A 25,931-nucleotide genomic window follows, 5' to 3' on the forward strand; every position below is an offset into this window, starting at 1 on the left:
AAGAGATGTATCAAACCTGGATATAACTATTTGGGGAAGTACACTTGTGGGAGAAAAAAAGGTAAAAAAGGAGCATAACAACAAAAAGTATTGGTTATATTTTATAGTCTGTTTTAACAACTTAAGCAACAACTTATTTTTTTAATTCATTTTCTGGATTTAAAAAAAAAATGTGCTTCCTTTTCTGTCAAGATAAAAATAATAGGGTATTACAGAAAAATGATTTTTCATATTTCTTATGTAAAAGAAATTGGCATTTTCTTTCAGCTCTACTAATGAAAAAACCTGAAAGGAATAGGAAGAAAAGTTGCTGTGTCACTGCTGCAACACAGGAACTGCCATAACTGATCAGACCCCCAGTGGTCCTCTGAGCAGTTTTGTCTCAGAAGTATCTGGTATTGCCTAAAGTCAAAGCACTATAGAACTTTCCTTCACTATGACAAACAGCTCAGTGACATTTTTTTTTTTATGCAGTACTCAGCAGTTTTTGTAAAACCATTGCACTTGAAGGGATCTCATACTTTCCAGAGAGATTTAATTCATTTGCTGTAACTTCAACTTGGTATCTTTTTGGTGAATTATACAGTGTATATGTGAGTATGTGTAACCTAAAAAAAAAAAAAAAAAACAACAAACAAAAACAAAACAGCAGCCAGATTTGTGTTTCCTTCTTAGATGTTTTTGGAATCTCAGCCACTACATCATCCTTAAACTTTTTATTACAAAAATTAATCCCTGTATGTCTAAATTTTAACAATGTCTTGTAGTAGCTAATTTACCAGATTAACTAAGCATGGCATAAACAAGAATTTCCATCTCTAAATACTAGATGTGTTCCATTTCAGCTTAGTGTTCCCTGTTCTTGTTTAACAACAGGAGAGGGCGAAAAAAGATTGCATCCAATTTACCTCTCTACACCATGTATTATGGTGTACTTTCTTCTTCATTGCTCATTCTTTGATAGTATTTAACTTGTAACCATTATACCAATCTCTTATACCATTTTTTTCCAGCGCTTGAAAACATTTTATGACTTTTCTTGACCCCTGGTGATTTTGTGGTGTTGATCAATGCTACACAAGATGAAAAGCAACATATCTGCCTTCTTTCAGACTATTATTGTATACTTTATGCATTTTTATGCATTATGCCATTTGAATATCTGCATGGATTGTATGTGCTTTGCTACAAAATTCAAACTAACGATTAAAGACATGGCAAATTTAATTTGAAGTGCCAGCAGAATCATAATAAAGAAAATGTTGATGAAATATTACTAAAACTGTTACTGGAAGAGCTACTAGTAATATAAAAACAATTGTTAGAATAAAATGTCAACTACAGACACTTTGACAAAACCTAGGACTAATCAAAAATTACTTCTTATAAAGTTGAATAATAAGTATTGGTTGTAACTGACAAATGTAAGTTAGTTCACAAAAATTGTTTTGATCTAGTTAAACTAGATTTCTACTAAACTAAAACAAAAATTAAAAGGTAGGACAAAAATGATCAAGTCTTAATGACAGTAACTACCTCAGCTCTTCTCCTGTTTATAATCTGTGTATGTGTGAAACAGGATGAGTGTAGCAACATATTCCATTTGTGATACCTTTCTTGCCTCCAGCAACATAGATAACAGATAAAAGAAATCCTCCTGCTTTCTAGTAATGAAGTTATTTTTTCTGAATTTGGTCCACTCTGACTTTAGAAGAAAGCATGTATCTGAAAGTAATGTACCCTTTTCTTTCTGGGACAATTATATTTGGCTTTTAGTTTCTCAGCCACGTAGCGGTAACAGATACTTCAGATTAATTATTACTAATCTATGTGGTGATTAATTTCATTTTTAAAGTATAGTTAGAAACATAACACTCATAGCATTCAATTTACAGCAGCTGGCTTCAACAGTACTGCCAAGTGAGTAATCCGTACTAAATAATTTAATAAATGTTACCTCCCTATTCACATATATAAAAACAAAAGTTACACAATGTAGGTTAATAGAAGTGGATTTGAGTGTTTTACCTTTCAACATTACAATATATTACATAGCAAAGATACACCATCTGATAAAAGAAAAAAAGTAACCAAGCCACTCTGCGTACTTTGAGTCCTGTAAATCAGACAAAGTATTAAATTCAATTTTAGAGAAATACATCGAAAAGTCAAATCACTTAAAAAGAATCTGAACAAAAATCCCGTTTAACTTAGTTATATTAGTAATATTTCACTAAATGAGTAGATGTTGAAAGCATACTTAAGAGGGCTACAAGCATTCTGGAATAAAACAATTCTTAAATTCTAACAGTTACTAAACTCATTTCTATTACTACTTTGCTGTTTTACAGTGTAAGACAATCATCATTATTTCACAGAAGGGGAACATGAGCTACACAGAAAGTTAGTAAGTTTCTGATTCTCTGTCTAGAGAAGTGAAAATTGTTTGGCCTGCTTTGAACAGGGCAGTATCTCAAAAGATCTAGAAAAAAATACCACCTCAATATTTTTTCCGTCACGTACCTTTTCTGTAACGTTACTAAAAACTGACTGCTATTCCTTTGCTGTTTTGTGCATTCCAACTTCTAACTAAAATCACAAACATAGGAATGTTTCTGCATGGAATACAATATGTGATGAATAAACAACAACAATGCTGTAACCCAAAAGCTGTATGCTATGGGAATGGAGAGACTTTATATCTGATCAAGACAAGAGCTTTAACAGTTGGTAAAAACTCTTATTTACTTACTTAAAATGTACTTAGGGATAAAAATAACTAACCAAGGAGACAACCCCTAAAAGCAGTAGTATCTTACATATTACAGCAGGAAATAATTATGCCTAGAATTAAGAAAAAGGGATGGAGTCAGAAAAACCAATATACTGTTCTGTGTAAGGTTTCTTGGTATTTCTTTCCTTTATTCCTCTAAACTATAAAGTCTCCTCCTGAGCAACCTACAGGATGAGAGCAGTCATTCATATCAGAGGATCATCATCAGCTTTTAAATAGAAAGATCCATTGACAAATAAGTAGGTTTGCATGCAGGATATTGCACGGTCTGGTAATGAGGCTTTATGATCATACTGGGTATCTTAATTAGGGAAGTACTACACGGACTGGAAAATGCTTCAGAAAACATCATAGCTTTTGTTCTTTTAGCAACCTGATAGATATGGAAATCTGATAGCAGAAAATTTGAAGATTCTGTGGGCAGTACATATTCCAAGAATGACAATCAAGTGCCAGACAATATGTCAGCTTTTGACAAATCCATGTTGTTCCTTAAAAACTTACTTCTCTCAAGTAACTGTTAGACACTTCTATCAACCTTGGATTCAATGGCAGATTAGGCACTCATTATAATGGTTCAGGAATAGGTAGAATAATTAATTGACACAAGATATGAACATTAGCCATCTGCTGAAAAAAATAATCTGCTGTACTGGAATGAAGTCTATGCATCAGATTTTTATTTTTTTTTTCCAAAAAGAAAGGAAAATTAATATAGTCCACCTGGCATACAATGGATGTACTCTACCACTACTTACAGAACTTTCTTCTCAGTTATTACCTCTTGTAGTGTTGGAGAAGCTTCCTGTGCTTCTGTGGGTCCTTCAGACAGAAGAGGAACAGAATCCGATACTAATCCTGAAGGTTGTTCTTCATATTCTTCTGAAAACAGGATTCATAATTCACCATTGTGAGAGCCATGGAAGAATTATAGAAGCATCTATTTTATGTGAACGACTATGACATTATGATCTAACCAAAAATAGGATGTGATACTCATGTATCACATTTGTGATACTAATCAAAAATGTTTGAAACTAAACTTGATTGATCAAAAGTTGCCCATTGACTTTATGCTTAGATTTAAATTGGTAGGTAATAAAATAAAAATAATCAAACATTTACATGACTAGGAACAACAGCTATAGCAACAGCAATGAAATTCGTATTTCTTTTGATCCATTATTAATATGGTCAACAACTGAAACAAATTATACACTTCCCTCTGCTCCCAAGTTGGCCAACTACCTCAAAATATATTTGTTAAAACTTTCTCAAGAGCAACAGGACATTATTGAAGACTCTCCATAGAGACTGCTCTCTGGCTTATTTTGCAAGGAAGAGAACAAGGAGAAAACGCAGAGGATGCGTGAGGGGAGGACAAAGGGGAAGGACAGCAGTTCAACTAATTTTAAGTCGCATCATCTAGTTAACACAGTAGTATGTCCAAGCTTTTCTAAGGAATGGGCAGAAACATTAGAGTTCACTTGGAAGACAGTGGGAGGAACTAGAAAACTGGGGGAAAACATCTTGAGAAATGTTTGGTTAAAAGATTTCTAAACACCAGTATAACTGATAGCTAGATAGTTTAGGAAAGCAAATGTATTTCCTGTAGCATGCGACCACACAATATATACATAAATTGAATACTAACAACTGGCAGAATACTGAGCATCTTTACATCAGTTGACTCAGTCAGATGCTTCCTATATTTTCAGTTACATTTAGTTTTTTCTGTATTAGTTGAGTCAAAACCATTTTAATGATGAGGGCCTGGTAGCAAATTCAATGCTCAGACATGAGATTTAACCATCACCGCTCTTTTATAGCTTCATACTGAAATCCACCTACTTGGGAACAGAGCAATCTGCATTAGAGTTGAGGGGGGATTTTTTTTTTTAATGGTAACCAGTTAGAGCTAAGTAATATCGCCTATAAAAGCCTCAGATGCCAGCAAAATGCTAAGATGTGACCTAAAACATTGTCAAGGCAGGGCATGAACCAGACGGCTATATGTAAGAAAGACTGAGGAATCAATCCAGTTAACTGATAATCAAGCCAGTACTACATAAGCTGGAACGTTTAAGTGTCAATACCTTTTAAAGTCAGGTTTTCATCTTGCTAAGTGGTTAGCTAACTTGATACAATTTCTACATTACAGTAAGTCATCATTATGCCATCTGTGTACTACATAAATTCATATCTTCAGAATAATAAGCAGTACAGCATAGTAAAATCTTGGACCATCAGTTAAACCCACATTGGTATACCAGGAAGACAGCAGTAAACTTACTTTCACCAGCCACATAATTAGCTGGAAAATAGCCTTGCTGTCCATTTGCTAAGCTGCCAAACCACCAGTTATCATTATCTTTGTACAACACTTGGATAATGTCACTGCGATGGATGGTTAGCTCATCTGATCGATGCGCTGTGTAGTCATAAAGAGCCACTACCTAAAAGAGAGATAAGAGCACCACAGCTTTATCACAACCATGCCACAGAGAAAAAAGCGCAACATTCACTTCCTCTTGCAGAAAAGCAGCTGAAACCAAAGCTGCACTTTGGTAAAAGCTGAGGCTGTCTCAAGTTTTGCTAATGGGATCAGGGGTGGTGGGAAAGCAGCAGGAGAGGCAAGATAAAGGACTGTGGGATTGTAGAAATGGTTAAGAACATTCAATTCACTAAGATTAGCTTCAAAACAGCAGCTGTTAGTTTTATAAGCAATTTACTTGTGAAGCAAAAGGAAAAAAAAACACTTCATACATTCACTTTCTCAGAATTGTTACACCACCTTCAGATCCCACTTTGTGCGCATGAAGCATATGTGTTCAAACAAATACTTCACCAGTGCTACAGTTTTACCAGAAGGAAAATTGTAGTGGAAAAATGTCATTGCAAAGTTTTGCTTTGATTAGTTCCCATTTTTTTTGCTTGTTTAGAAATAAGGATTTGCATATATGATCTTAAAAATATCTGCAAAAAATAGGTATATGTTCCATTCCATATAGGAAAGCCATTTGCCACTGAAAAACACAATACATTTTAGGATAAAAGTGGTAACAGTGGTCAATACCATGCACACTACATATAATACATTACCTGAAGCCTGTTTTCTACTCTGAATGTGCAGATATCGAATATAATTTCTTATTTATTTCCCCTGTTCTATGAACAAAAATCTGTTCTGACAAATTTGAAGTCAGAGAAAAATGAGAAGAAGTGAACTGAAAGAATAAGGGAATTGCTCACTTCCCTCATTATAATTGGAAACAAAAATTATGACTTATTTTACACACAGAACACTATTTCCCTACATATAATTCTTACCTCAGATCCCCCTATGAAATCACAAATAAACAGGTCAGAAACAGGGATTATTAGGGAGTGATAGAAAGCGTAGGGGATTAGACAGAAAAGTCGTTATGAAAATAGGGATTTGGAGTAAACTTTCTTTTATTACCTATGAATGTGTTTAAATCCCAAAACTGCTGATCTGTACAGTGCTTTTCATATTTGTATTTCTATTTTCAGTATGGTCACCTACAAGTTCTAGGTGTAAAAACTTAACCAACGTCATTTGTATGACATTGTATGAAAATACTTGCATATCACTGATGAATCACTTATGAATGGGAAAAGATGAAAATGTTTCTACCATTGAAAGTTGAATTTGTGAGCTGGTCAGCATCAAAGCATTAATACCAGCTTAGCTGTCAGTGGACAGGAAATACATCTAAATGTGTGTACAGTAATCATGAGCTTACATAAAGGAGCTAAACAATGACCATCCTTTGTCATAATTCTCCTCCCTCCATTAACGAAGCTAATACAACTACAGGTGATGTTGACAGTATAGAAATATGAACTACAGAATAGAACAGAGCCAAATTAAAACATGCTACACAGCACCATATGGAAGCAGTGCAGAACTGGAAGCTTAAATGATCATGTCCAGTAAGGGGTGCTATAACAGTGGCCACTTCAGCTCAATGGCGAAGGATTCCTTAGCGATAATACTATGAAAGGTCACGTAAGGTAAAAGGAATTTAGCACTAATTACTTAGCAGAATGAAACCCAATGAAAAGCAGAGTAATAAATACTTTTTGCTGTGCCTTTTTGCAAGGCAGTTTTCGTGTAAATGTTTTGTTGTTTGGAAAAAATTACAAAAATTCAGTAACATGGAAACACTGCCAACAAACAGTTCAAACCAACCAAGCAAGCACCGCAATCTGTCTCCCAGAAATAAAAAATTAAAATACCAATGTGTCCTGTACCACAACTGGTTTAACAAGCCTGACAATTTAAAAGAAATGTGGAAATTGCTGTTATATTCTCTGGAGACAAATGATCAGAAAATGAGCATGAGGGAGAAATGCATCTCAGGACCAAAGAAGAATGTAAAAGCCTCACAATTATGCCCAAAGCAATGGAGTTTCTTCTGATGTGATATTCAGATATGTGTTCAATGCTGTCTGGGTCCAAATCAAAAAGAAAAAGTTTAAATCTATATCCATCAACATTTTATGAAATGACTTTTCAGGAGTGATATAAGAACAACAGTAACATGGGTAATGGTGGTTATGAACATGATGATAAGGATAACCTAGGGTGGAAAAAAAAAATCATTGGGATCATACTAGAAAAGAAGTTTTCAAAAGCACAGATGCTGTGCAACAGGTAATGGAGATAATGCAAAAAATTACATAATACTTACTGTCTCTTGCCTGAGCGGGCAACTGCTTCCTCCTCTTTCCCCCAGTGCAGCTAGGCAGTCGTCATTCTAGAAGAAGAAATGATTTGATAACTTTAACATGAAGTATTTTAATAAACTACAATTTTAAGTATTTTCCATATTTGTTACATCTGCTGCTGCAGCAAAAAAAAAAATACAATAAAAATACTTCTTTACAAAAGAAAAAGCAGAAGTGATGTTGAGCAACCATGAGTAATATTGACTCTATAGATGTTTAGAATATATTCACTAAGTTTTTCAAGTGTGTACACCCTGCTAAAGACAACATGTGGGAGGACAGGATTGATGATTACACAGTCTAAGCTTGTCTGCACTGAAAATAATACTGTAGATGTTTAAGAAATTGTTGCAGTTAACTTTACCTCTGAACTGGTATGCAAAAGATGTCACTTTCACGTAATAGAGAATTTCAGATTGGTCTTAATAACCAATACTTTCACATTCAGTTCTAATTGCTCCATCTTTGACACTTACTCTTCAGACTTCCAATGAAGTCAAAGGAATACCATATATAAAATGTAATAATTAGGATGTGCAAGTAGCTACAAAATTTGATTTCTGTCAAAAAACAGAGCCTTTCATTTGCAAGATAGAAAACAGAAATACAGTGAAAATTAGCAGAAGAGAAATCAGAACAATGGAAGAGATTGAACTTCTTTGCTGGTTGCTTAAATTAACTTTTTCCAATGGCTTATTTTCACAATGTAGAAACCAGTTTCCCCTAGATTTTGCATGCATCAAAGGATACCAACTACATTGTGGAATAGAAATATTACATAGCAATTAAAATATTTTAGAAGAATCAAATGTGAATATTGTGGAGTAAACAACATTTCCAGCTATAACAGATTGTGCCATGTTATAAACATTGATATTTGAGAATTTCTAACATGGTTCTTTTTCATATTTTAGAGACCATTAAACTGTCTTTTGCATTAAGTTTTCTCTTTTTTAAAAAAAGTACTTAAAACATATTGCTCCCTTTATTATCTATTTATGTTAGGATGATTCAAGAAACATCATTATTGCAATCTCCAGCAGAATAAATGGCACTCTGTAGGACAGAGATTCTTGCCCTTGCACATTGTTTTCTTAACTTAGCTATGCTTATCCCACACAGTAAAGAAATCCTTTACACTCCTGCAAACCAAGGTTTCATCTTGTCTCCAGATTGTTTAGGCAGCATCACAGTAGTTACATACACACACAATGCATACTGATGAATGCAGTACAAAAGTGAACAGTTGCACTCGGTTCTTATAATTTACCGGAACATCTAAGCCTACCACCTAGGGTTCTGAATAATTGTGGGTATACACAGAGGACAAAAACAAAACAAAACAAAAAAGACCCAACAAAACAAAACAACAACAAAAAAACAAACCCGCCTGATTTGATAAGCAAATTTTGAACAAAGAATAGTGGAAGTGCAGTTCAGAATAAGAGGCTTGATCAATGGTCTACTGGTAGCTAGCAGTGCCTTCCACGTTTCAGCCAATTCTCATTTTTCACTCTCAAGGTTAAGAGAACTGTGCAGGCAATGTGCTTAGCCTGTGGGATGGGAGTGCCTCCTGTTGCTCAAAAATGATTCATCAGAATTATTAGTAGTATTATTTAGGTATCTAGCTCAGGTACTCACATTGCCCCATTTATTGTGTCTCAATCTGACTTTTTTTTTTTTTTTAATAAAGTATTTATGTGCTCTCAAACACTCGATGTAAGAAGATCTTGAAAGGAGCAAGTTGTTTGGAAATAACAAGCTAAAATCCATGAGTCATCCTGAGACTATGCCAAATGTTCTCAGATACTGCATTAAACTTTTAAGGCAACAACAATCCAGAGAATTTCTTCTTAAAGAGGTACACGAAACACAGCATAGGCTGCCCGTACATCCCCCTTCCAGTCCCTGTGGCAGCTGAAACACGAATTGGGGAATTGCCTGCGGCTGCTTACCACAAGCGTGCTAACCCTGTATAGTACCGGAGCCGGCTCTGCCACGCCATGTAATTTATCAAACATCCTAACTACCAGTTGCTCTGGTACCAACCCAGCAAAAACAAGTGGCTTTTCAGCCCAAAAACACTAGATTTTTTTATGTCATATCAAAAGATTAAGCCATATTTTCAGGATTACAAAAAAAAGCAACAGGTGTACTGAAGTGTATAAATACATTGTTCTTAGTGTAATGTTAATGTCTTTTTTTAATGCAAGATGGAAGCCAGTTAATCCTTTTCTTACATCCAAACAGACATGGGGTCTATAGTTATGCTCCAAGGAGCTGGTCTTACTGTGAGGCAAACCATCTGTGAGAAAATGAAATAAAATGCTTGTTGAAAAAGCCCACCATGTCACATTGATTTGGCTCAGACAAAACTGTGAGGAGCTTTTAGCATAAGGAACATCCTCAGATGAAGACAAATGGATCCAGCAGTTGATTCAGAGTTCCACACCATGGAGCATTTTATCGGTTATCCACAACAGGCCCACTTAAAGCTTCGGTTTTACTAACAAAAATGAACAAAAAATGTTTTAATAACTAATATGAGAGAGCGCTGCAGGTAAGAGTGACCTGGTAAGTAAGTTGCTGTATCAAGTGTCACTGATTCCTAGTAATAGCACTAATTAAAATATTTATGGCTTCTTCTTAACTGGGCAGTTTCAGTGATTGTGGTAACAGAGGTTTTGCTTTTATATTCAGGCAGATTCAGGTGGCCAACAAGATTTGGGCATCAGAGAACATTCATGACCTTAACAGAAGCAGCACTGAGTAAGAAATGATATGTTTTACCGCCTTTTCTGAAGAATGACAACAGTTCATTTCCAGCACTAAACAAATATACTCCAAGTACCACAAATATCTGCCCTTTTGCTGGCAGAGGGAGAGACTCAGTGACACAAAGGACAAACGTCTCTCTCCTTGATGCTGCACAGTGCCACAGCTTCTCTCCAGTTCCCTTTACCTCTTTCTGCCAGAGTGGAAGGGAAGAGAAACTGGGAGCATGACTTCTGCAGTCACTCCAGCCAGGACACAGGGAATGCATGTTACAGCTTCCCTTGTCTGCCCAACAGATCTGTGCCTCGGTGCTTAACAGCTGAGGTTCTGAGACTAAGGTTTGTTGTTGTTGTTGTTTTGGTTTTTTTTTGGTGGTGGTGGCTTTGCTTTTGCTTGTTTTTAAGGACAGAAAATTAGAAATGAACACACAACACTGGAGAAAAAACAACGTGACTTGCTTAAAATGTGATAATACTGAAAGTATTTTTAAAATTTATGGAATCTGAGCTTCTACAGTTTCTCTGTTGTTTTCATTTTTCCTTATTAAGCCAAGTGTTAGAAATTTACTTAATCCTCTCCTTCCCTGAGTATGTAATCTCTTTACTCCAGGAGCTGAAGTTTTAAATGAAACACAAAATAAGCTGAGAGTTAACATAAAGTAATGTAATATTGTTAGCACTGTCATATTTTTGTTCTTGCTCTCTGGTCTAATTAATTGTCAACACATGCTGAGCTCAGGACACTTAACTGCGCAAATTTAGTCTACAGGAAACAGAAGTACAAGGACAGTATTAACAGCTAAATTAAAATGATTCTAAAAGCATTAGCTGCTAGGAATAATGTACTCTTCTTTCGTCTTAATTAATCTGTCTGCTATCATGAAACTAGTGTAAAGGTACTTCCTTAGGCTTCAGATGACTACAATCCTTATTTGATTACAGCCTTTCAATATTTAATGAGCATGGGAATCTATAATCTGCCTAGAGGAAATAAAACAAAAAACAAAAAAACAATAACCTGTGCCAGGCTGCACTTTATTGAAACCTACAATGTACAAACAGAAAACAGAAATGCAAACACAGCTGCTGCAGTAAAGCCCACAGGGATTAAAAAAAAAAAAAAAAGAAAGAAAAAAAGGGAAAAAAAAGATCAATTCAGATGTATGTGGAATACTCCAGCTCCTAAAATTATTCAAAACCTTTTCAACTGTTTTGTCATTTGTTACTATTTTCCTTTCTTGATATGAACAAATCAATTTACCTGCTCTAGCAGCATATACATATTTCTGCATATTTATATACCAGAAAATGCAACTAAAATATTCAAAACCTTAATCTAACCCTCAGGAAAAAATATTTAGTATTTACCAAAACAGCTGATCGTATAAATGCTTATAAAGCTTTCTGTGACAGAGAACACTGACATACTTGTTGAATAATTTATCATTTTTCCTAAAAATTAGACAGTGATGGTTTATAAGTGAAAAATGTGTAAACGAGAACCAATTAGACAAAAAATAAATTTCCATTGCTTTTCCATAGCAATGGAAAACTGAACTTTCAAAATTTTTGGTGAATCCTATGCACCTTACAAGCCTACTGTTAAGAGATTCTGTTAGCAGATAAATGATGCAAGTCCAAAAAAAAATCCCAAACCTAAAACTGTAAAACAGTTATAAATACTCCATGTTAATTTATGTCATTTTCTAACATTTCTCTGAGAAGTTTCAATTACTATACAATTAACACAGAATGTTAAATGCTGATATTCTGTACATGGGGGCAGGGAGGACTAACATCTGCTGTATAACAGGCCCAGCCTTCTAGAGCTCCCTACACTTTCAATGTCCACTCGCTCTTCCATCATCTGATGAGTCCCTCCATGCTTAATCCAGGTTTATCAAGTGTGTAGTTGGAATTAATGGCATTTACAGATCCTGCTGGATTTTTATTACAGTGATCAGGAAACAAGAAATATAATAAAGGAAAAAATAACATTACTGTATGCTTCCAATCAATACTTACATATAGGCAATTAAATTAACAGAGGATAACTGTGATGTCACTTGTTACAAAAAGATGAAATATAAGTAAACAGTAAAAACAGGATTAAATTTCAAGATACTGTCCCATTTTTCTCCCCCTATCAATGCCTACATTCTTAATAAGAATCAATAATACTGGACTGATTCTGGCTTATTTATTTCTAGACAACAAAATGTAAAACTTGAAAAAAATAAAGCTTTAATTTGCAGATATCTGATCTCTCTACCAGCTAGCAGTGGCAGAACCTTATTTGCCCTTGCAGACAATTTGCTTGAAGATACTTCTTTTGTGAATAAAGACAGGATAAAAAAACCCTCTCTACAATAAGAACTTGTGAATAATGACATTTTATAGTTAAACATCAATTTTAAAAAAATGCAAAGATAGAATTCCTTACCGTCTGTATTCTACCCAATAGTGTTCCGCTAAGAGGATTTCCTACTGGGCTGAAACACCCTGTGAAAAGAAAAGGCTGTGAATTTTTTGCTTGTTATCCTTTTCCACCGAATAAACCATTTTATTTTAAAATCATTATGTTAGCAGGATATGTTTGACAAAATTCTAATGAAAAGCAGCAGCATCTTTCAGTCGCAACTATGCATCCTTCAGTCAGGAACAGTTGGAGGGTTTATTTAACTAACAGACCTGACACAAGGTTAACTAATCCAATATTTCCATTCAAATGATTTGGAGAAATAGCTCAAGCTATGTCCACATGCCACCTCGTGCTCAGAGCTGACACTATTATCTAGCCTGTATTGCTTTTCTCTTCATTGAATTTCCAAGTAATGCATACAAAGTTTTCCAACAGAAACGATCACAAAAACTCTCAAAGGAATTACTTCCTTATTTTATCTGAAAGAATAACTATGCCTATTCAGTAGTTCCCTTTGATCATCCAAGTTCCTATCACAACACATCTTGCTGTTTATTTTATTCATTCTCAACATAGCGCATTTGAACAAGTACTTGTAAATTCTTTTCTTTCCAAACTATTATGTTAACTACTAAGCCAAGGAAAATCCTTTCATCACTTATGGATTTATCTTCTTGTTACTGGTCTCCTCAGCTGTATACTTAAGAAAGCATCTTAAAAAGATACAAAAATCTGAAAATTGTTGAACACGACAATGAAAAATGCTACTGCTTCGCTGGAGAATGGTTTATTTTTTCTTAAGTATAGTGATGCCAGACAACACAGAGTTAAGCTCACTGGATTTTCTCTGTGAGACACTAGATTTGAAACAAGCTTTGTTTTCGAACACGAGTGAGTTCTGAAAACTCATTTTCATTTACCACTCCAAAAGCCTACTCTTAAGGAGCCCAGTATATGAATAAAGAGGATTTCTGAGATTCAGATTCCCATGTACTGGCACAACTCCATAGGGAAGCTTGCACAATTCCACCTACAGTATACTTTCTAAAGCGTAGTGGTTTAGACTTTCACAGGAGATTTACTCATAAATGTTTAATCATTAAGATACTTAGATATTTCTAAATATAATAAAAGATGCAAGATCAAGCAATCGTAATTAAGCCATGCTCCTGCAGATCATTCGTATGTCAATGTGTTTTTTTTTCTTTTGAGAAATCCTAGATAAGTACAATAATTAATTTTTAAATCTAGTATATGAACTAAAAAAATGTGATTTTAATCATTTCAAAAATGTTTGTATAAATTCTGAAATTCTTCATTTTGAAAGACTTACTTTGATTTTTATTTCATTAATTAATTTCCACTCTGTGGAAGAGGAAAAGAGATGAGAATAGAAACTGCATTCTGAATTCAACTGACACTCCAAGATGGTAGATCTGAAGCTTACATTTCTTCAAGTATGTTATTTGCCAAAATACATATGGATATACTATTGCATACAGGTGTCATATCAACAATTTGATTAAAAGCAATTCAAACTCAAGACCAATAAAATATCTGCATGACAAAAAAAAATATTTTTCCCTTTAGATAACTATAGTGTCTTTGCCAGTTCACATAAATCCATTCTAAGGTAAAAGTTGTAAAACACATATCATGAAATCAATTGCTTATTTGAAAAAATATCTTCCTAATAAAAAAAAGCATTTTTAATTAAAATCAGTAACACTAATTATTTTCCTGTTCTCCTGTGGAAAAAAGATTTATTACCACTAAGTACTTCAGGACTGTATTTATGTACATGTATGTGAGTACTCCTGTGGGTCTCTATGTGCAGCTGCTTGTCAAGTGAAGACTTAATTGAGGGAATATCAGTCTAACCATAAAACCTGAATAAAGGCAGTGCAGACCTCTTCTGCTGCAAGCACAGAAAAGAGACAGATTTGTAACTCAAAGACGTAAGGAGTACTGTACTGAATTCTACCATCTAGCACTGGTTGTGACTTAGCATTTCCTGTTAGCAGAGCCTTCTTTCAAAGCAAGCAGGGAATTCCTATTACTTTGCTTGGGATGTAAATGCTGACCAGAGCACAGCACACTCAGTTTCAAGTGTTCTGTGCTCCACACAGCCAATGCTATTTGTTCATATTGATCGTGATCTGGTTACATCCGACTGTTCTCTAGTGTTATCTATAGTTGTTTTCAGCTATCAAGCATTGCCTTATTAGCCTTCACATTGATGACACTGACATTTAAAAACCACAGTTGAAACCTCCCTCATTCACAAAACAAGGTCCATTCAGCAAGCAAGGGAATCCATCCCTTCTTTCTCAAAGGATGCAGTAGATTTTTAAAGCAATGCTACACAGTTATTGGCTTGACTTGGTTCCACGCTTGATGAAGCATGTAAGTGACACCAAGCAGGTGTGACTAACAGCCTCAGCAGTGCTTGCTTCCATTCTCTCTGACCTAGGCTGGGCAAACATTTCAACTACTGCATTGAGGTATTGAAACTGAGGTCAGGATTGCAGAAGGACATTTCATCCAAAAATGATGTTTACAGAACACCATGACTTGTGGGGGCTTTTACTTAGCCTGATAAAGGTAATTAAATCTCCTGTAAGGTCAAACCTGAAAAAAAAACATTCCCTTAGGTCATTTTGGACTGCCTTATCTTAATGATGCTTCAGAATCACTACTGGGGAAGCGCTTCTATTGACTCAGAGGATTTATTTGAACTTTCCAACAATCATCTCTGTTAACAGCTTCTGATGTCACCTTCAACGTCCTGTACATCTCGAGAAGCTAATCTGTGAAAGTAATACTGTGAAAGTATGAACATTTGAATTACTGTATTTCCTATTACTCTTCACTGATTCTTCAGAGGTCTCATTCATAAGGAATTTTATATGAGAAGAATAAATCACTTCTAGGAAAACCTACTGCTAATGTCCAAATGTGATGTTAAATGTCTCAAAACAATAGGTGGTATTGCTTTTTCTCATATGACCAGAATTTCCCCGTTGACACAATTTAACAGCAGGACAGCTCTTATTATTTAGTGAGTCCAAGCATGCACTGAGTTTATGAAAATGACAATCAAACTGATAACTTCTGAGAAACAATATAGCTGGCTTCCTTGATGTGGAGTCTCAAATTGTATTAGTTTCCTGTACAACTTGAAAAGTGGACTGCAAGTGCATCCTTTGTCCCCTGGCCATTTCTGGCAATATACACGTATACTCTCCCAGTATAAGGATAACTAAAGAGAAAAGATAACCAGGTATGTGTCCTCCTACCCAAAAAAGCATGTCCGCATTACAAGATTCCCAGTTTTATTGTGTGCTTTCACTGGAAGAAAAATATTACCCCCTGCTCTAGATAAGCACGTTGCGTGAAGTGATCAAATTCCAAATAGTTGGGCTGAAATACACAGGAAGCAGACGAGTTCAGTTCCACACAGATTAGATTTATACAGAAATTTAAATGAGGAAGTAGCTTCTATTTCACAACAATGATAACAACAGTGCCCCCAAAATAGCACTAGCAATTAATTGAGAACACTTCCTATTAAACAGCAGCATCTTTGGTTATTGCATTTGTTCTAAAGTAATAGCAAGAGAGCCAGGACAGGGACAAAATGTCCTTCTAGGTAGTGACATGATTACACTATTATCATTTTGGGGCACCTATGACAGCCTAATATGAAATGTTTATGTGAAAACATCCTCTTAACAGAGGCTGAGACAGAATTCACTTTTTTTTTTTTTTTTTTTTTTTTAACTTTTCAAAAGAACAGTTTTTCTCCCTTCATGAAATTCTTGATAAACTAATTCTGTAAATCAATAAGTGTATTTTTGCATCATAAATCTCCAGTAATTCTAATTTCATGGAATCTACAGTTAGTGAAATCATCCAAAGGTTTAGCATGGAAAGTCCTCAGAAAATCAATGAACAATACCACTGAACAAATAACTAGAAAACAGAAAGAAGGTAATATTCCAGCTCATTTCTGTGATGAACTCCTCTAAAGCATGCAGAGAAAAAAAGAAATCTTTATTCCAGTTTCACATTATTAATACTGTTTTTAAAAAGAAGAAAAAAATAATCCCTGAAAGACATGAAAAAAACTATGCTTCTAAGAAATCGTATTTCTTATTGCAGACATACATCTTGTAATTTATATTGTGGCCTCTAGCAACATAGCTTGGTTATAAAATATACCCAAATATACAACAAACACCTCAAAAAAAAAAAAAAAAAGGCATCTGAAATATAGGATGAATAAGTGTGTATCAGCTCATCCCCTTTTCCAATCATCTTTTGTGGCTTTACAACTATTTTTAGCAAACAATTATGTTTTCAGCAGAGTCACCTAATCAAAAGTATGGATTTTGCGACAAGATCTTGAAGTATGCAGTGTAATCTTTAATTCAGGTTTCAAAACAAAGGTTTTTATTTGTTTTTAAAATAAAAGTTTCCAGAGCAGTATAACTCAGTTCTTTCTGGGACTTTATTTTCCAAGCTAGGTATTGTATACGAGAAAGAAGACCATTTTGTAATTATATAAATACATATTAAACTTCCCTCAAAGGCTTTATCCTCACAACAATTATGCTTTAACAGATCAAACAGAATTCATTAAATAAAAGAATTGTTTATATATTGGATAAGAAACTGTTTTCCTTTACTTAAGCACAAGATCACAAATACTTTCAAAACCTACCACAAACATTTTCAGATGCACTTCACATAAAGCTAAAGGAAAGGATGCACTCATTGAACACACATGTACCTTTTCATTTTACCAGCAAAACAGATGTTATTACTAACATCCAACACTGTAGGGGAGCACTCACATAAAAACTGTTACATATTACTTTGTCTAGCTCCTATGGTTCTCAATGTGTTCTAGACTGAATGGAAAATAGCTAGCACCAAAATGTTTTGAAATTCGTTTAAATAGTGTTTAATCTGTATCGTAGCTTTTAAAACTAAAACTTTGAAACACATTCAGCTGAAGCTGTAAAGCGTTAAAACATCCTTCAAAAGCTGTTCCTTTTCTTACTCTGAATTGACTATTTTTATCAGTCTTTCTAAGATATTGTTTTATTCTTAACTAGTCTAAGGCCAAAGGAAGTGGTTAATTCTCTTCAGAGCCTGTATCTTCCATACCACTTAAAACGTATATTCTCAAAGCAGACTGTTCTGACATACTATATATTTAAGTTTACACGCAAAGTGCTGTGATGGCATCACTACTGAATGCAGCCTTCTGCAAACACCCACATGGCTCTTGCAAAGCATTCTGCAGACTCACAGAATTCTACCCAATGACAGGTAAACCGACGCTGTTACTAGCCTCATCTTTTCCCTCCTCATCTTTTCCCCACTTGTCTTCTTTCAGAACAATCGACCCATCACCTCAGTTCCGGGATCATTTTCTAAATGGGGTTCCAATTTGTTACCTACATGTATATCTAAAGCACAAAGGACAAATAAAGCACACTTTAAAGCACAAAGGACAAATAAAATCCTTGTTTATTGTCTTATTTTCTACAATATATATATAACTTCATTGATTTTACCTGTTAGATATGAGAACTATTTTCATTTTATATACTTAAAAAATGAGAGAGAGGAAGAGAGAAACTCCAGCTTTACAGCTGCCAGATGTCACTGCTCCAGTTGGACTCATCTAGGTGGCAGTGACAAAAAAAAATCAAGAGCTGTGCTGACGGGCAGGGAAAGGCATAACATTTTTTTGTTTCCTTTCCCCATTCCCATTAGTACTATGAGAACTCACAAACCAACAGAAGACACAAAATTTAGAAACATGTCAATAGATCAGACTGTGAATGACGCTCAAAATACTACACTATACAGAAAAATCTGCACAAGAAGATATAAGCTTTCCATCAGAAAGTATGCGGTATTTATCTTTTTACCAACTGTTTACTAAATGCTGGTCTTAAAAACAGTTACCTAGAAAAATAACTTGAGAGTTACAGAATTCAGTACAATGCAGTTCCAGATACTGCTGCTGCTTCTTCCACACCACCAAGTGATTTTCTGGCAGGTGTGCCAACTCCAGGTATTAGGAGAAAGTTGGCTTCTCACACCAAGAGTTGGTCATGTTCTTCCTCAACTGAGCAAGACAAATGGTCTAATGTGCTTAAACACGGTAACTTTCCTATCCAGGACTGATACCATATCCAAGGACTGGTCTATGGCTACTGCATCTGGTTGTCTCTGATTTCCCAGCCCAAATGACCAAGTACACCCTTGCAGCAGAGCTAAGTGAATGCTACCAGTGGAATGGAGCAAGGCTTGAATTCACACCTGTAGATCCACAAAGAGATATCTTCACTGCAACACCAGCTAATTCCAATCCTCATATAAGAGATCTCAGAATCAGACAGCACCAACATGAAAAACACTGCGCTTCTGGCAGTGCCACATCCCACAATATAATTACACCTACCATCAGCCAAAGGAATGCACAGAGATACTCATGCAAGGTTAGCCATCATTTTAACTCCTGGTTCAAGATGTACATGGATACAAACATGAATGTGTTCTGTATCTTAAAATAATCCTCCAGAAGGAACTACAGGAGACAGTCTGTCACTGGCTTTGAGGAGAAGAGTGTTTCCATATACATACATTCATCCTGTACTTTGGCATAATGAACAGGCAGAATTTGGCCCCTATTTACAAAAGATATAATGAAGTAAAAGCTATTGCATCACAAAAACAATAAAAAAATCTAACTTTTTAATTAGAGATTAAAATCAAATACATTTAGCAGCCTACACACCCACCTAATTATTTCTGAGTAATCTTATCAAATCATCATCTCACATTTTTCTTGCAAATGTTAAGTTTCTACAGTACCATATATAAACAATGCAAGTAGTAGCACGTGTCCCGAGCATTCTTTTGAAGTAAAGAACATATATTGAATCCATGCTAATCAGGAACGTGCTAATTTATAACAACCTTACATCATAATGGCATTAGATACAATTGAAAAATGAACAGGGGTTATAGTACCCAGTTGTTTCTTTCTACAGTGTAGAGAACGGAAAGTGACTGTACAGCAAACATCAATAAGCCTCTATAGATAACATCAGCATTCTGAAATCAGATTGGCAATATTATTTACAAGTTCTAGATAGCAGATAAAAAAGATGCAAGGAAAATGCAGACTGTGACACATACTTTGTATTAATAAGAGTTATTTTTCTTCTAGTGCTGCAGATAGCCTGAGAAAGTAATTACAATTTTTGCTAAGCTCATCAGAACTACTTAAAAGGAAAAAAACAAACAAAACTAAATTCAGTTTGAAAAAGAAACTTGTTTTGTATTATATTAAATAAAGCTTGCAATGTTACCCTGTGGAAAAGCACATCTAAGGAACAGAGCAACTGCAGCACCTACACTTGTGGATGCACATCATTGAAAAAAAACCTTTGCTTTTGTATTTGTAGTATTTTTGCTTCTGTTGGGCTGTATTAATTTACTCTCCTGGAATGAGAGAAAATAGCAGGATATACACCTATCTTTTTCCTAAAACATGTTATGATAGTCACAATCCAGCCACATCTGACTGGAGATAAAATTATTCTTTAATGAAAATTAAGCAAGCAAGAAAAATAAAAGTTATTTACTTTGCTTGGTGTCTCTCACAACTGAAATTCAGCAATGACCGGCTGATTATATCATTCTTTTTTTTCTAATATCAGTTAAAATAACTTCTGACTATGGTTTGTACTGCATCTCCAGTAATTCCAAATCCATATAAAAACAGTAACTACTAAGTTTTCATATTCATCAGTAAGAGAAATGACATTATTGAGGTCTGGATATTCAAGGACAGGAAATTCTTCTCCATACCTTACTATGAAAGCATCCCATTTTTATATCTTATGCACTGTGAAAGATACCTGGGTTTCTTTAAAACTGACTTAGCACTGCTAACTAATACACAAACATTTGTTCCTTTGGAAGGACCAAACCACCATAGAAAACACAGAAAACTGTCTACTAGTATTCTAAAAGTTTGGAACTTTGAAAGCATGTAGCTTAAGCTTTTTCATATAAAAGAACAGCTGTTAGATCATCCTAGATGATTTTTGCACATTTGCACATGCCAAGTTATCAGCTCAAGCACTGGTGATACAGACAACTCCAGACACACCTTGTTCTCTTTGCAGAATACTTGGAACTTACCCTGAAAAGGATTTGTTTTGGTATGAAGAAAAGCTGATTTACAGAAAGATCCTTAATTCAAACCACAGTTTCAACCACTGAAGTTCCTTTATGTATATGAGTAAATAAAAATGATAGAACTGTCCCTTATGATCCTCAGCACAAGAAAAAGAACTTTCTGATAAAGTACTGCTGTCAAGGTACACATGATGTGGTATATTATAGGCATGCATTATAGGTATGCAATGCACTTCAAATTCTCCAAGAGCTCCACAAATGTATCTTCTCCTGTTCTGTTTTTTTAAACAAAAGCAGTAAAATCTGAATCAACAACAGTTAGGCTGTAAAATCTTTTAAGACTGAGTGGATAAACACAGAAGTAGTGGATAAAAACAGAAGTGAGAAGCTACCACAAATTGATCTATCTGTAGCTTAAAACAGGCTCTGAATTGATTTCTAGAATGAAAAATTCCAAGAACTTGGTGTGAATTGGAATCCTTATGAGATAAAAGCTAAGTTGTTTTTAGCTTGAACCTGGTTTGCAATAGGATTTCTTCCAATAGCAACCTGCATCATCAAAAAGTCAGCATTGGTGGTTCAGTGGTAGAATTCTCGCCTGCCACGCGGGAGGCCCGGGTTCGATTCCCGGCCAATGCAATGTTCTTTTGCCCAGGGAGGTGGTGGAGTCACCATCCCTGGAGGTGTTCAAGGAAAAGTTGGACCTGGTGCTTAGAGACATGGTTTAGTGGGTGACATTGGTAGTAGGGGGATGGTTGGACCAGATGATCTTGAAGGTCTTTTCCAACCTTAATGATTCCATCATTCTATGGATAGATTCTCCTGAATAAATAGAGGTGACAGGCCTCACTGCTCAAGACATCCTTAAAAAAAAAAAACTTCAAAGGCAAGACCATAGTATTTTTATTATTATTATGGTGAACTCTTCTTAAATGTACTTATCCAAAATGAGAATTCAAAGATGCAAAGAGCAGGGAAACACAGCCTATTTACTCTCTTCACCTGCAAAATAACGGAAAACATTACACCTGTCAAAGTGAACCTAAGCAGTTACAGTCCTTGCCAGAATAAAAGAAAATAGGGGAATTGCTTCTTATGCTCTACTGGTGGATAGGGACAAACAGAAGCTTGGTAAAAGAATTCTCAACACATCTGCTGGTAGGCAATTTATCACAGCAAAAGATATTCAATATACATTAAGTAATCTACAATTTCATGTTTTATTCTTTGGCATATTAGCTGCAGCAGTCTGTTTCCTGTGGCTAGTAAGGCTTTACATGGATTCTGGAAAGACCTGTATCAATATATGTACAACTGCAACAGACCTCAACAACTCTAGAAAAAATAAAAAGCAATGCTAGTAGAGTCAGTTCAAGTAGAGACAGTGTCCCTCTTTTCAAAACAGGAGATATGGACAGGATAGGGAATGGGGATGCCATATGCTACAACCAGCCTCCAGATGAGATATGCTATGTTTTAAATACAGCCTGTTACACAACCTGAATATGAGTCTTCTGCAGAAGGACTGCCTTGCATGTCAGAGCTGGGCCTGAGGTCTACTCAGGAAACACTAAATTGTTTGTTTGAGGAAAAAGGTAAGAAAGGAACCTGTGCAATACATTCCTTCACTTGAGTGTGCCTTAAGACCGCAAAAAAACTTCCAAATGAAGGAGTGATATGCAGAGTTTTAAGAGTTTCTACCACCTCATTTGAGTCAACAAGCAGATGAGTCACTGTTCCTTAAAACTTCCAGTGAGCAAGAGAGCAAGCTTACAGCGAGGAGGCAGGCTCTACTGAAACTCTGGGTCAAAGCGGCATGTTGAGACCAGCTCTCTAAGTATTACCAGTCACAAAGCTGTGTGACAACACCAATGGGCAATGCGTAAGTTATGCACCCATAGACACTTTAAATTATCCGTACATTTTCTTAATGCTTTCCCAGCCAACATCCCCTATCATCAGTTTCTATAGGACCAACATAATCAGTACTAACCTACCATGAGCTACATTGGTACCACAGTCGATGAATAAATTGCAAACTGCAGTATAGTCCACAGATTCCCAAAGTTAATTCAAAAGTAATTACTTAAAAAAAAATAAAAATAAAAATAAAAAACAATTGTGAGGGAAGATGGCTCTCACTGAACCACTGAACTTGGTGCTTCAACAATAAGAATAAAAGAAGTTACACCCAAAGCCATAAAACTTCATTTCTTTCACGCAAATAAAAATACAACTACAAAACTAGCAAAGCAGATTTAGAAAAGTTGAAGAAGTATGTATGCAAAGGATCAAAAATGTATCTTAAAAATAAGGCGATTTTTAAGTGTACTTGTTTTTTGCTCGCTTGCCAAAACACAGATGAAACCAAAGGATCTTGGCGCCCTTGGGGAGGAAAGGGAGATGCCTCCCTCCTGTACACCATGGCTGCCACAGGATCCTTTGCATAGTCCTTGCAGCTGCTCTGGAAATGACTGGAACAGAAGGACTAGAGCAATACATGTAAGGACGAATTTACTCACCTTATTCCTGCATGCTTATTGCTACACAGAAAGCATCCTTGCTGACCTGAACTTTCTTCTGGACAGAGAGTTGATGTTTTGCTGCACTGCCCTTTGACATAAGAAGTGTTTCCACCTCTAAAAACAGCTAGAATTTCATTTAAGCATGCACTTTGTCAATATTTGCTGTCTTGCATTTCCATAGCTCAAAAAAGCTACAGACAAGCTCAGACTGAAAACAGTTAACACGAGCTCTCTACTTAGGAATTAATTAGATTTGGTTGGTTTAAGATCCACATAATTGAGAAAGTAAGGGCACACTCAGGCCAAATCACTTTTGGCAGAGTCTCTCCACAGTACTACGTCACACCCTGATTTTGCAATCTATACCCACTGCTGCCAAACAGAGAGTAATGCTTCATTTAATCCACACCCTTGTATAATTTGGCTGAAAGTACTTCCTTTACCCTGAAGGCACAGCAGTAATTACCCTAACATACACCAATTTCAAGTAAATATAAATGGTGTTCTTCTGATAAAGTTTTTGGAATCTTCAAAGATTACTGTTATTGTGCTCTGTATTTAGCGTAATTTTTAGAGAAATATTTTAATTAACTTGCCTAGAAGAAACATGAAAAAGAACATATAATAAAAGAACATGTGTATCTTTGATCTCAGTATAAACAATTCTTGCAAGTTTAACTAGAAAATACAAACTCTTCTGACATTTATAACATCTTATCAATCAGATAGAGGAAACTGGATAACCAACCTTTTAAAATTGAAGAACTAGATTGTCATTAATGTTAATGGTTTTGTCTCTCTGTCTTTGCTATTCTGTTGGAACATTTTTGTGGTTAGATGTATCTATTTATACATCTTTTGTTTTCAAATTAAAAAATCATTTTTACTATTCATTTTGTAAATGTAAACACTCAGCTCTTCTACCTTAAAATAAGGTCCTGTATTTGTGCCTTGGGCCAAAACTCTGACATTGGCAACTGATACTGGCAGCAAAGCATGGGGGGGCTGCAGAGCTCTGTGGAAGTTCCTTCCCCACCTGAATTTCCTGAGCAGCCTGTGAGCTATGGTGAAGACACAGCTGTGTCCTGGTACTCTTGATTTTTGTTTACTACCAAAGTCAGTTAAAAAGTAAGGCAAAGTATCCTCAAATTGCTCTAGTGACTGAGAAGAAGCAATAAAATCTAGGAAGTATGTGCAAAGGTTGGCTGCAGGTGACAATTGAGTCTTCATAACGTATTTGCACTTAAGAAACTGAGACACAACATTCAAGTACCTAGCCTTCAAAATGTAAATTGTATAGCAAAATAGCTTATAAAGGAAAGAGAGAGGCATAAGAAGAGTCTTGTGATAGATATGTCTATTATTTAAAGAAGGAAATTAACTTTGACAAAATATTTTAGGTTAAAACTTTCAGTTTTTACTCCTCTGTGAGAAAATAATTTAAAAAATAAGAAAAAAAAATATTTTCTTACGCTATTCTCTTTACTATTGTCCCTAAGGGAAAGGCTAGAGTTAAGAATACCTTAAAATGAGTGACCATTTTCTCCAGGGGAGTTCCCATTCAAATTAACACAGACATACATAGTAAACATTTTAGACCTAATGTTTTGCTTTTGAAAAAAAAAAAAAATGTTTTTACCTGGCTTCACTGTAGGTAAGTCAGCTGACACTGAAGATACAATTTGTGTGTTTAGCTTGCATTTTGTCTCTATTCAGTTCTCTTGTACTCTTTTGAGAACAAAGAAGTTGGCAACTAGCAACTAGATCCCATCATCACAGAATCGTTAGAGAATGGTTCCGGTTGGAAAGGACCTTAAAGACCATCCAGTTCTAACCCTGCTGCCATGGGCAGGGACACCTCCCACTAGATCAGGTTGCTCAAAGCCCCATCCAATCTGGCCTTGAACACCTCCAGGGGCACCTACAACTTCTCTTGGCAACCTGTACCAATGCCTCACCACCCTCTAAGTAAAGGATGCTGTCCTTATATCTAATCTAAACCTATTCCCCCCCCCCCTTTTTTTTTTTTTAACCTTAAAGCCATTACCCCCTGTCCTCTAACTTCTTGCCTTAGCAAGAAGTCCCTCTCCAGCCTTCCTGTAGGCCCCCTTTATGTACTTGAAGGCTGCTATAAGGTCTCCCCCAGAGTCTTTTCTTCTCCAGGCTAAACAACCCCTATTCTCTCAGCCTGTCTTCACAGGAGAGGTTCTCCATCCCTCTGATCATAACCATGGCCCTGCTCTGGACTCGCTCCAATAGATCCATGTCTTACATTGGGGGCCCAAGAGCTGAATGCAGTAGTCCAGGTAAGGTGTCACGAGAGCAGAACAGAGGGAGAGAATCACCTCCTTATACCTGTTGGTCGGATTTCTTTTGATGCAGCCCAGGATACTGTTGGCTTTCTGGGCTGCAAGATGCACTTGCAGCCC

General features: G+C 35.7%; 1 protein-coding gene and 1 non-coding gene across 3 annotated transcripts in view; one reads left to right on the forward strand and one right to left on the reverse strand.

Moving 5' to 3' along the window:
* AHI1 (Abelson helper integration site 1) overlaps positions 1-25,931 on the reverse strand; it is a 92,883-nt gene that overhangs the window by 12,383 nt on the left and 54,569 nt on the right. Inside the window, exons 21-24 of one of the 2 annotated variants that reach the window (XM_032185281.1) lie at positions 12,767-12,825; positions 7,513-7,578; positions 5,088-5,250; positions 3,576-3,676 (exon numbers count right to left, since the gene is read on the reverse strand). In XM_032185281.1, the coding sequence (XP_032041172.1) occupies positions 3,576-3,676; positions 5,088-5,250; positions 7,513-7,578; positions 12,767-12,825 (389 nt within the window). Of the gene's footprint in view, positions 1-3,575; positions 3,677-5,087; positions 5,251-7,512; positions 7,579-12,766; positions 12,826-21,942; positions 21,980-25,931 lie in introns of those variants that run through there. The other variant, XM_032185282.1, reaches the window with a different exon arrangement.
* On the forward strand, positions 21,546-21,616 carry TRNAG-GCC. The gene has a single exon. It is a non-coding gene; the product is annotated as a tRNA-Gly (tRNA).

Source organism: Aythya fuligula, chromosome 3 (genome assembly GCF_009819795.1).
Source record: "Aythya fuligula isolate bAytFul2 chromosome 3, bAytFul2.pri, whole genome shotgun sequence".
NCBI lineage: Eukaryota > Metazoa > Chordata > Aves > Anseriformes > Anatidae > Aythya > Aythya fuligula.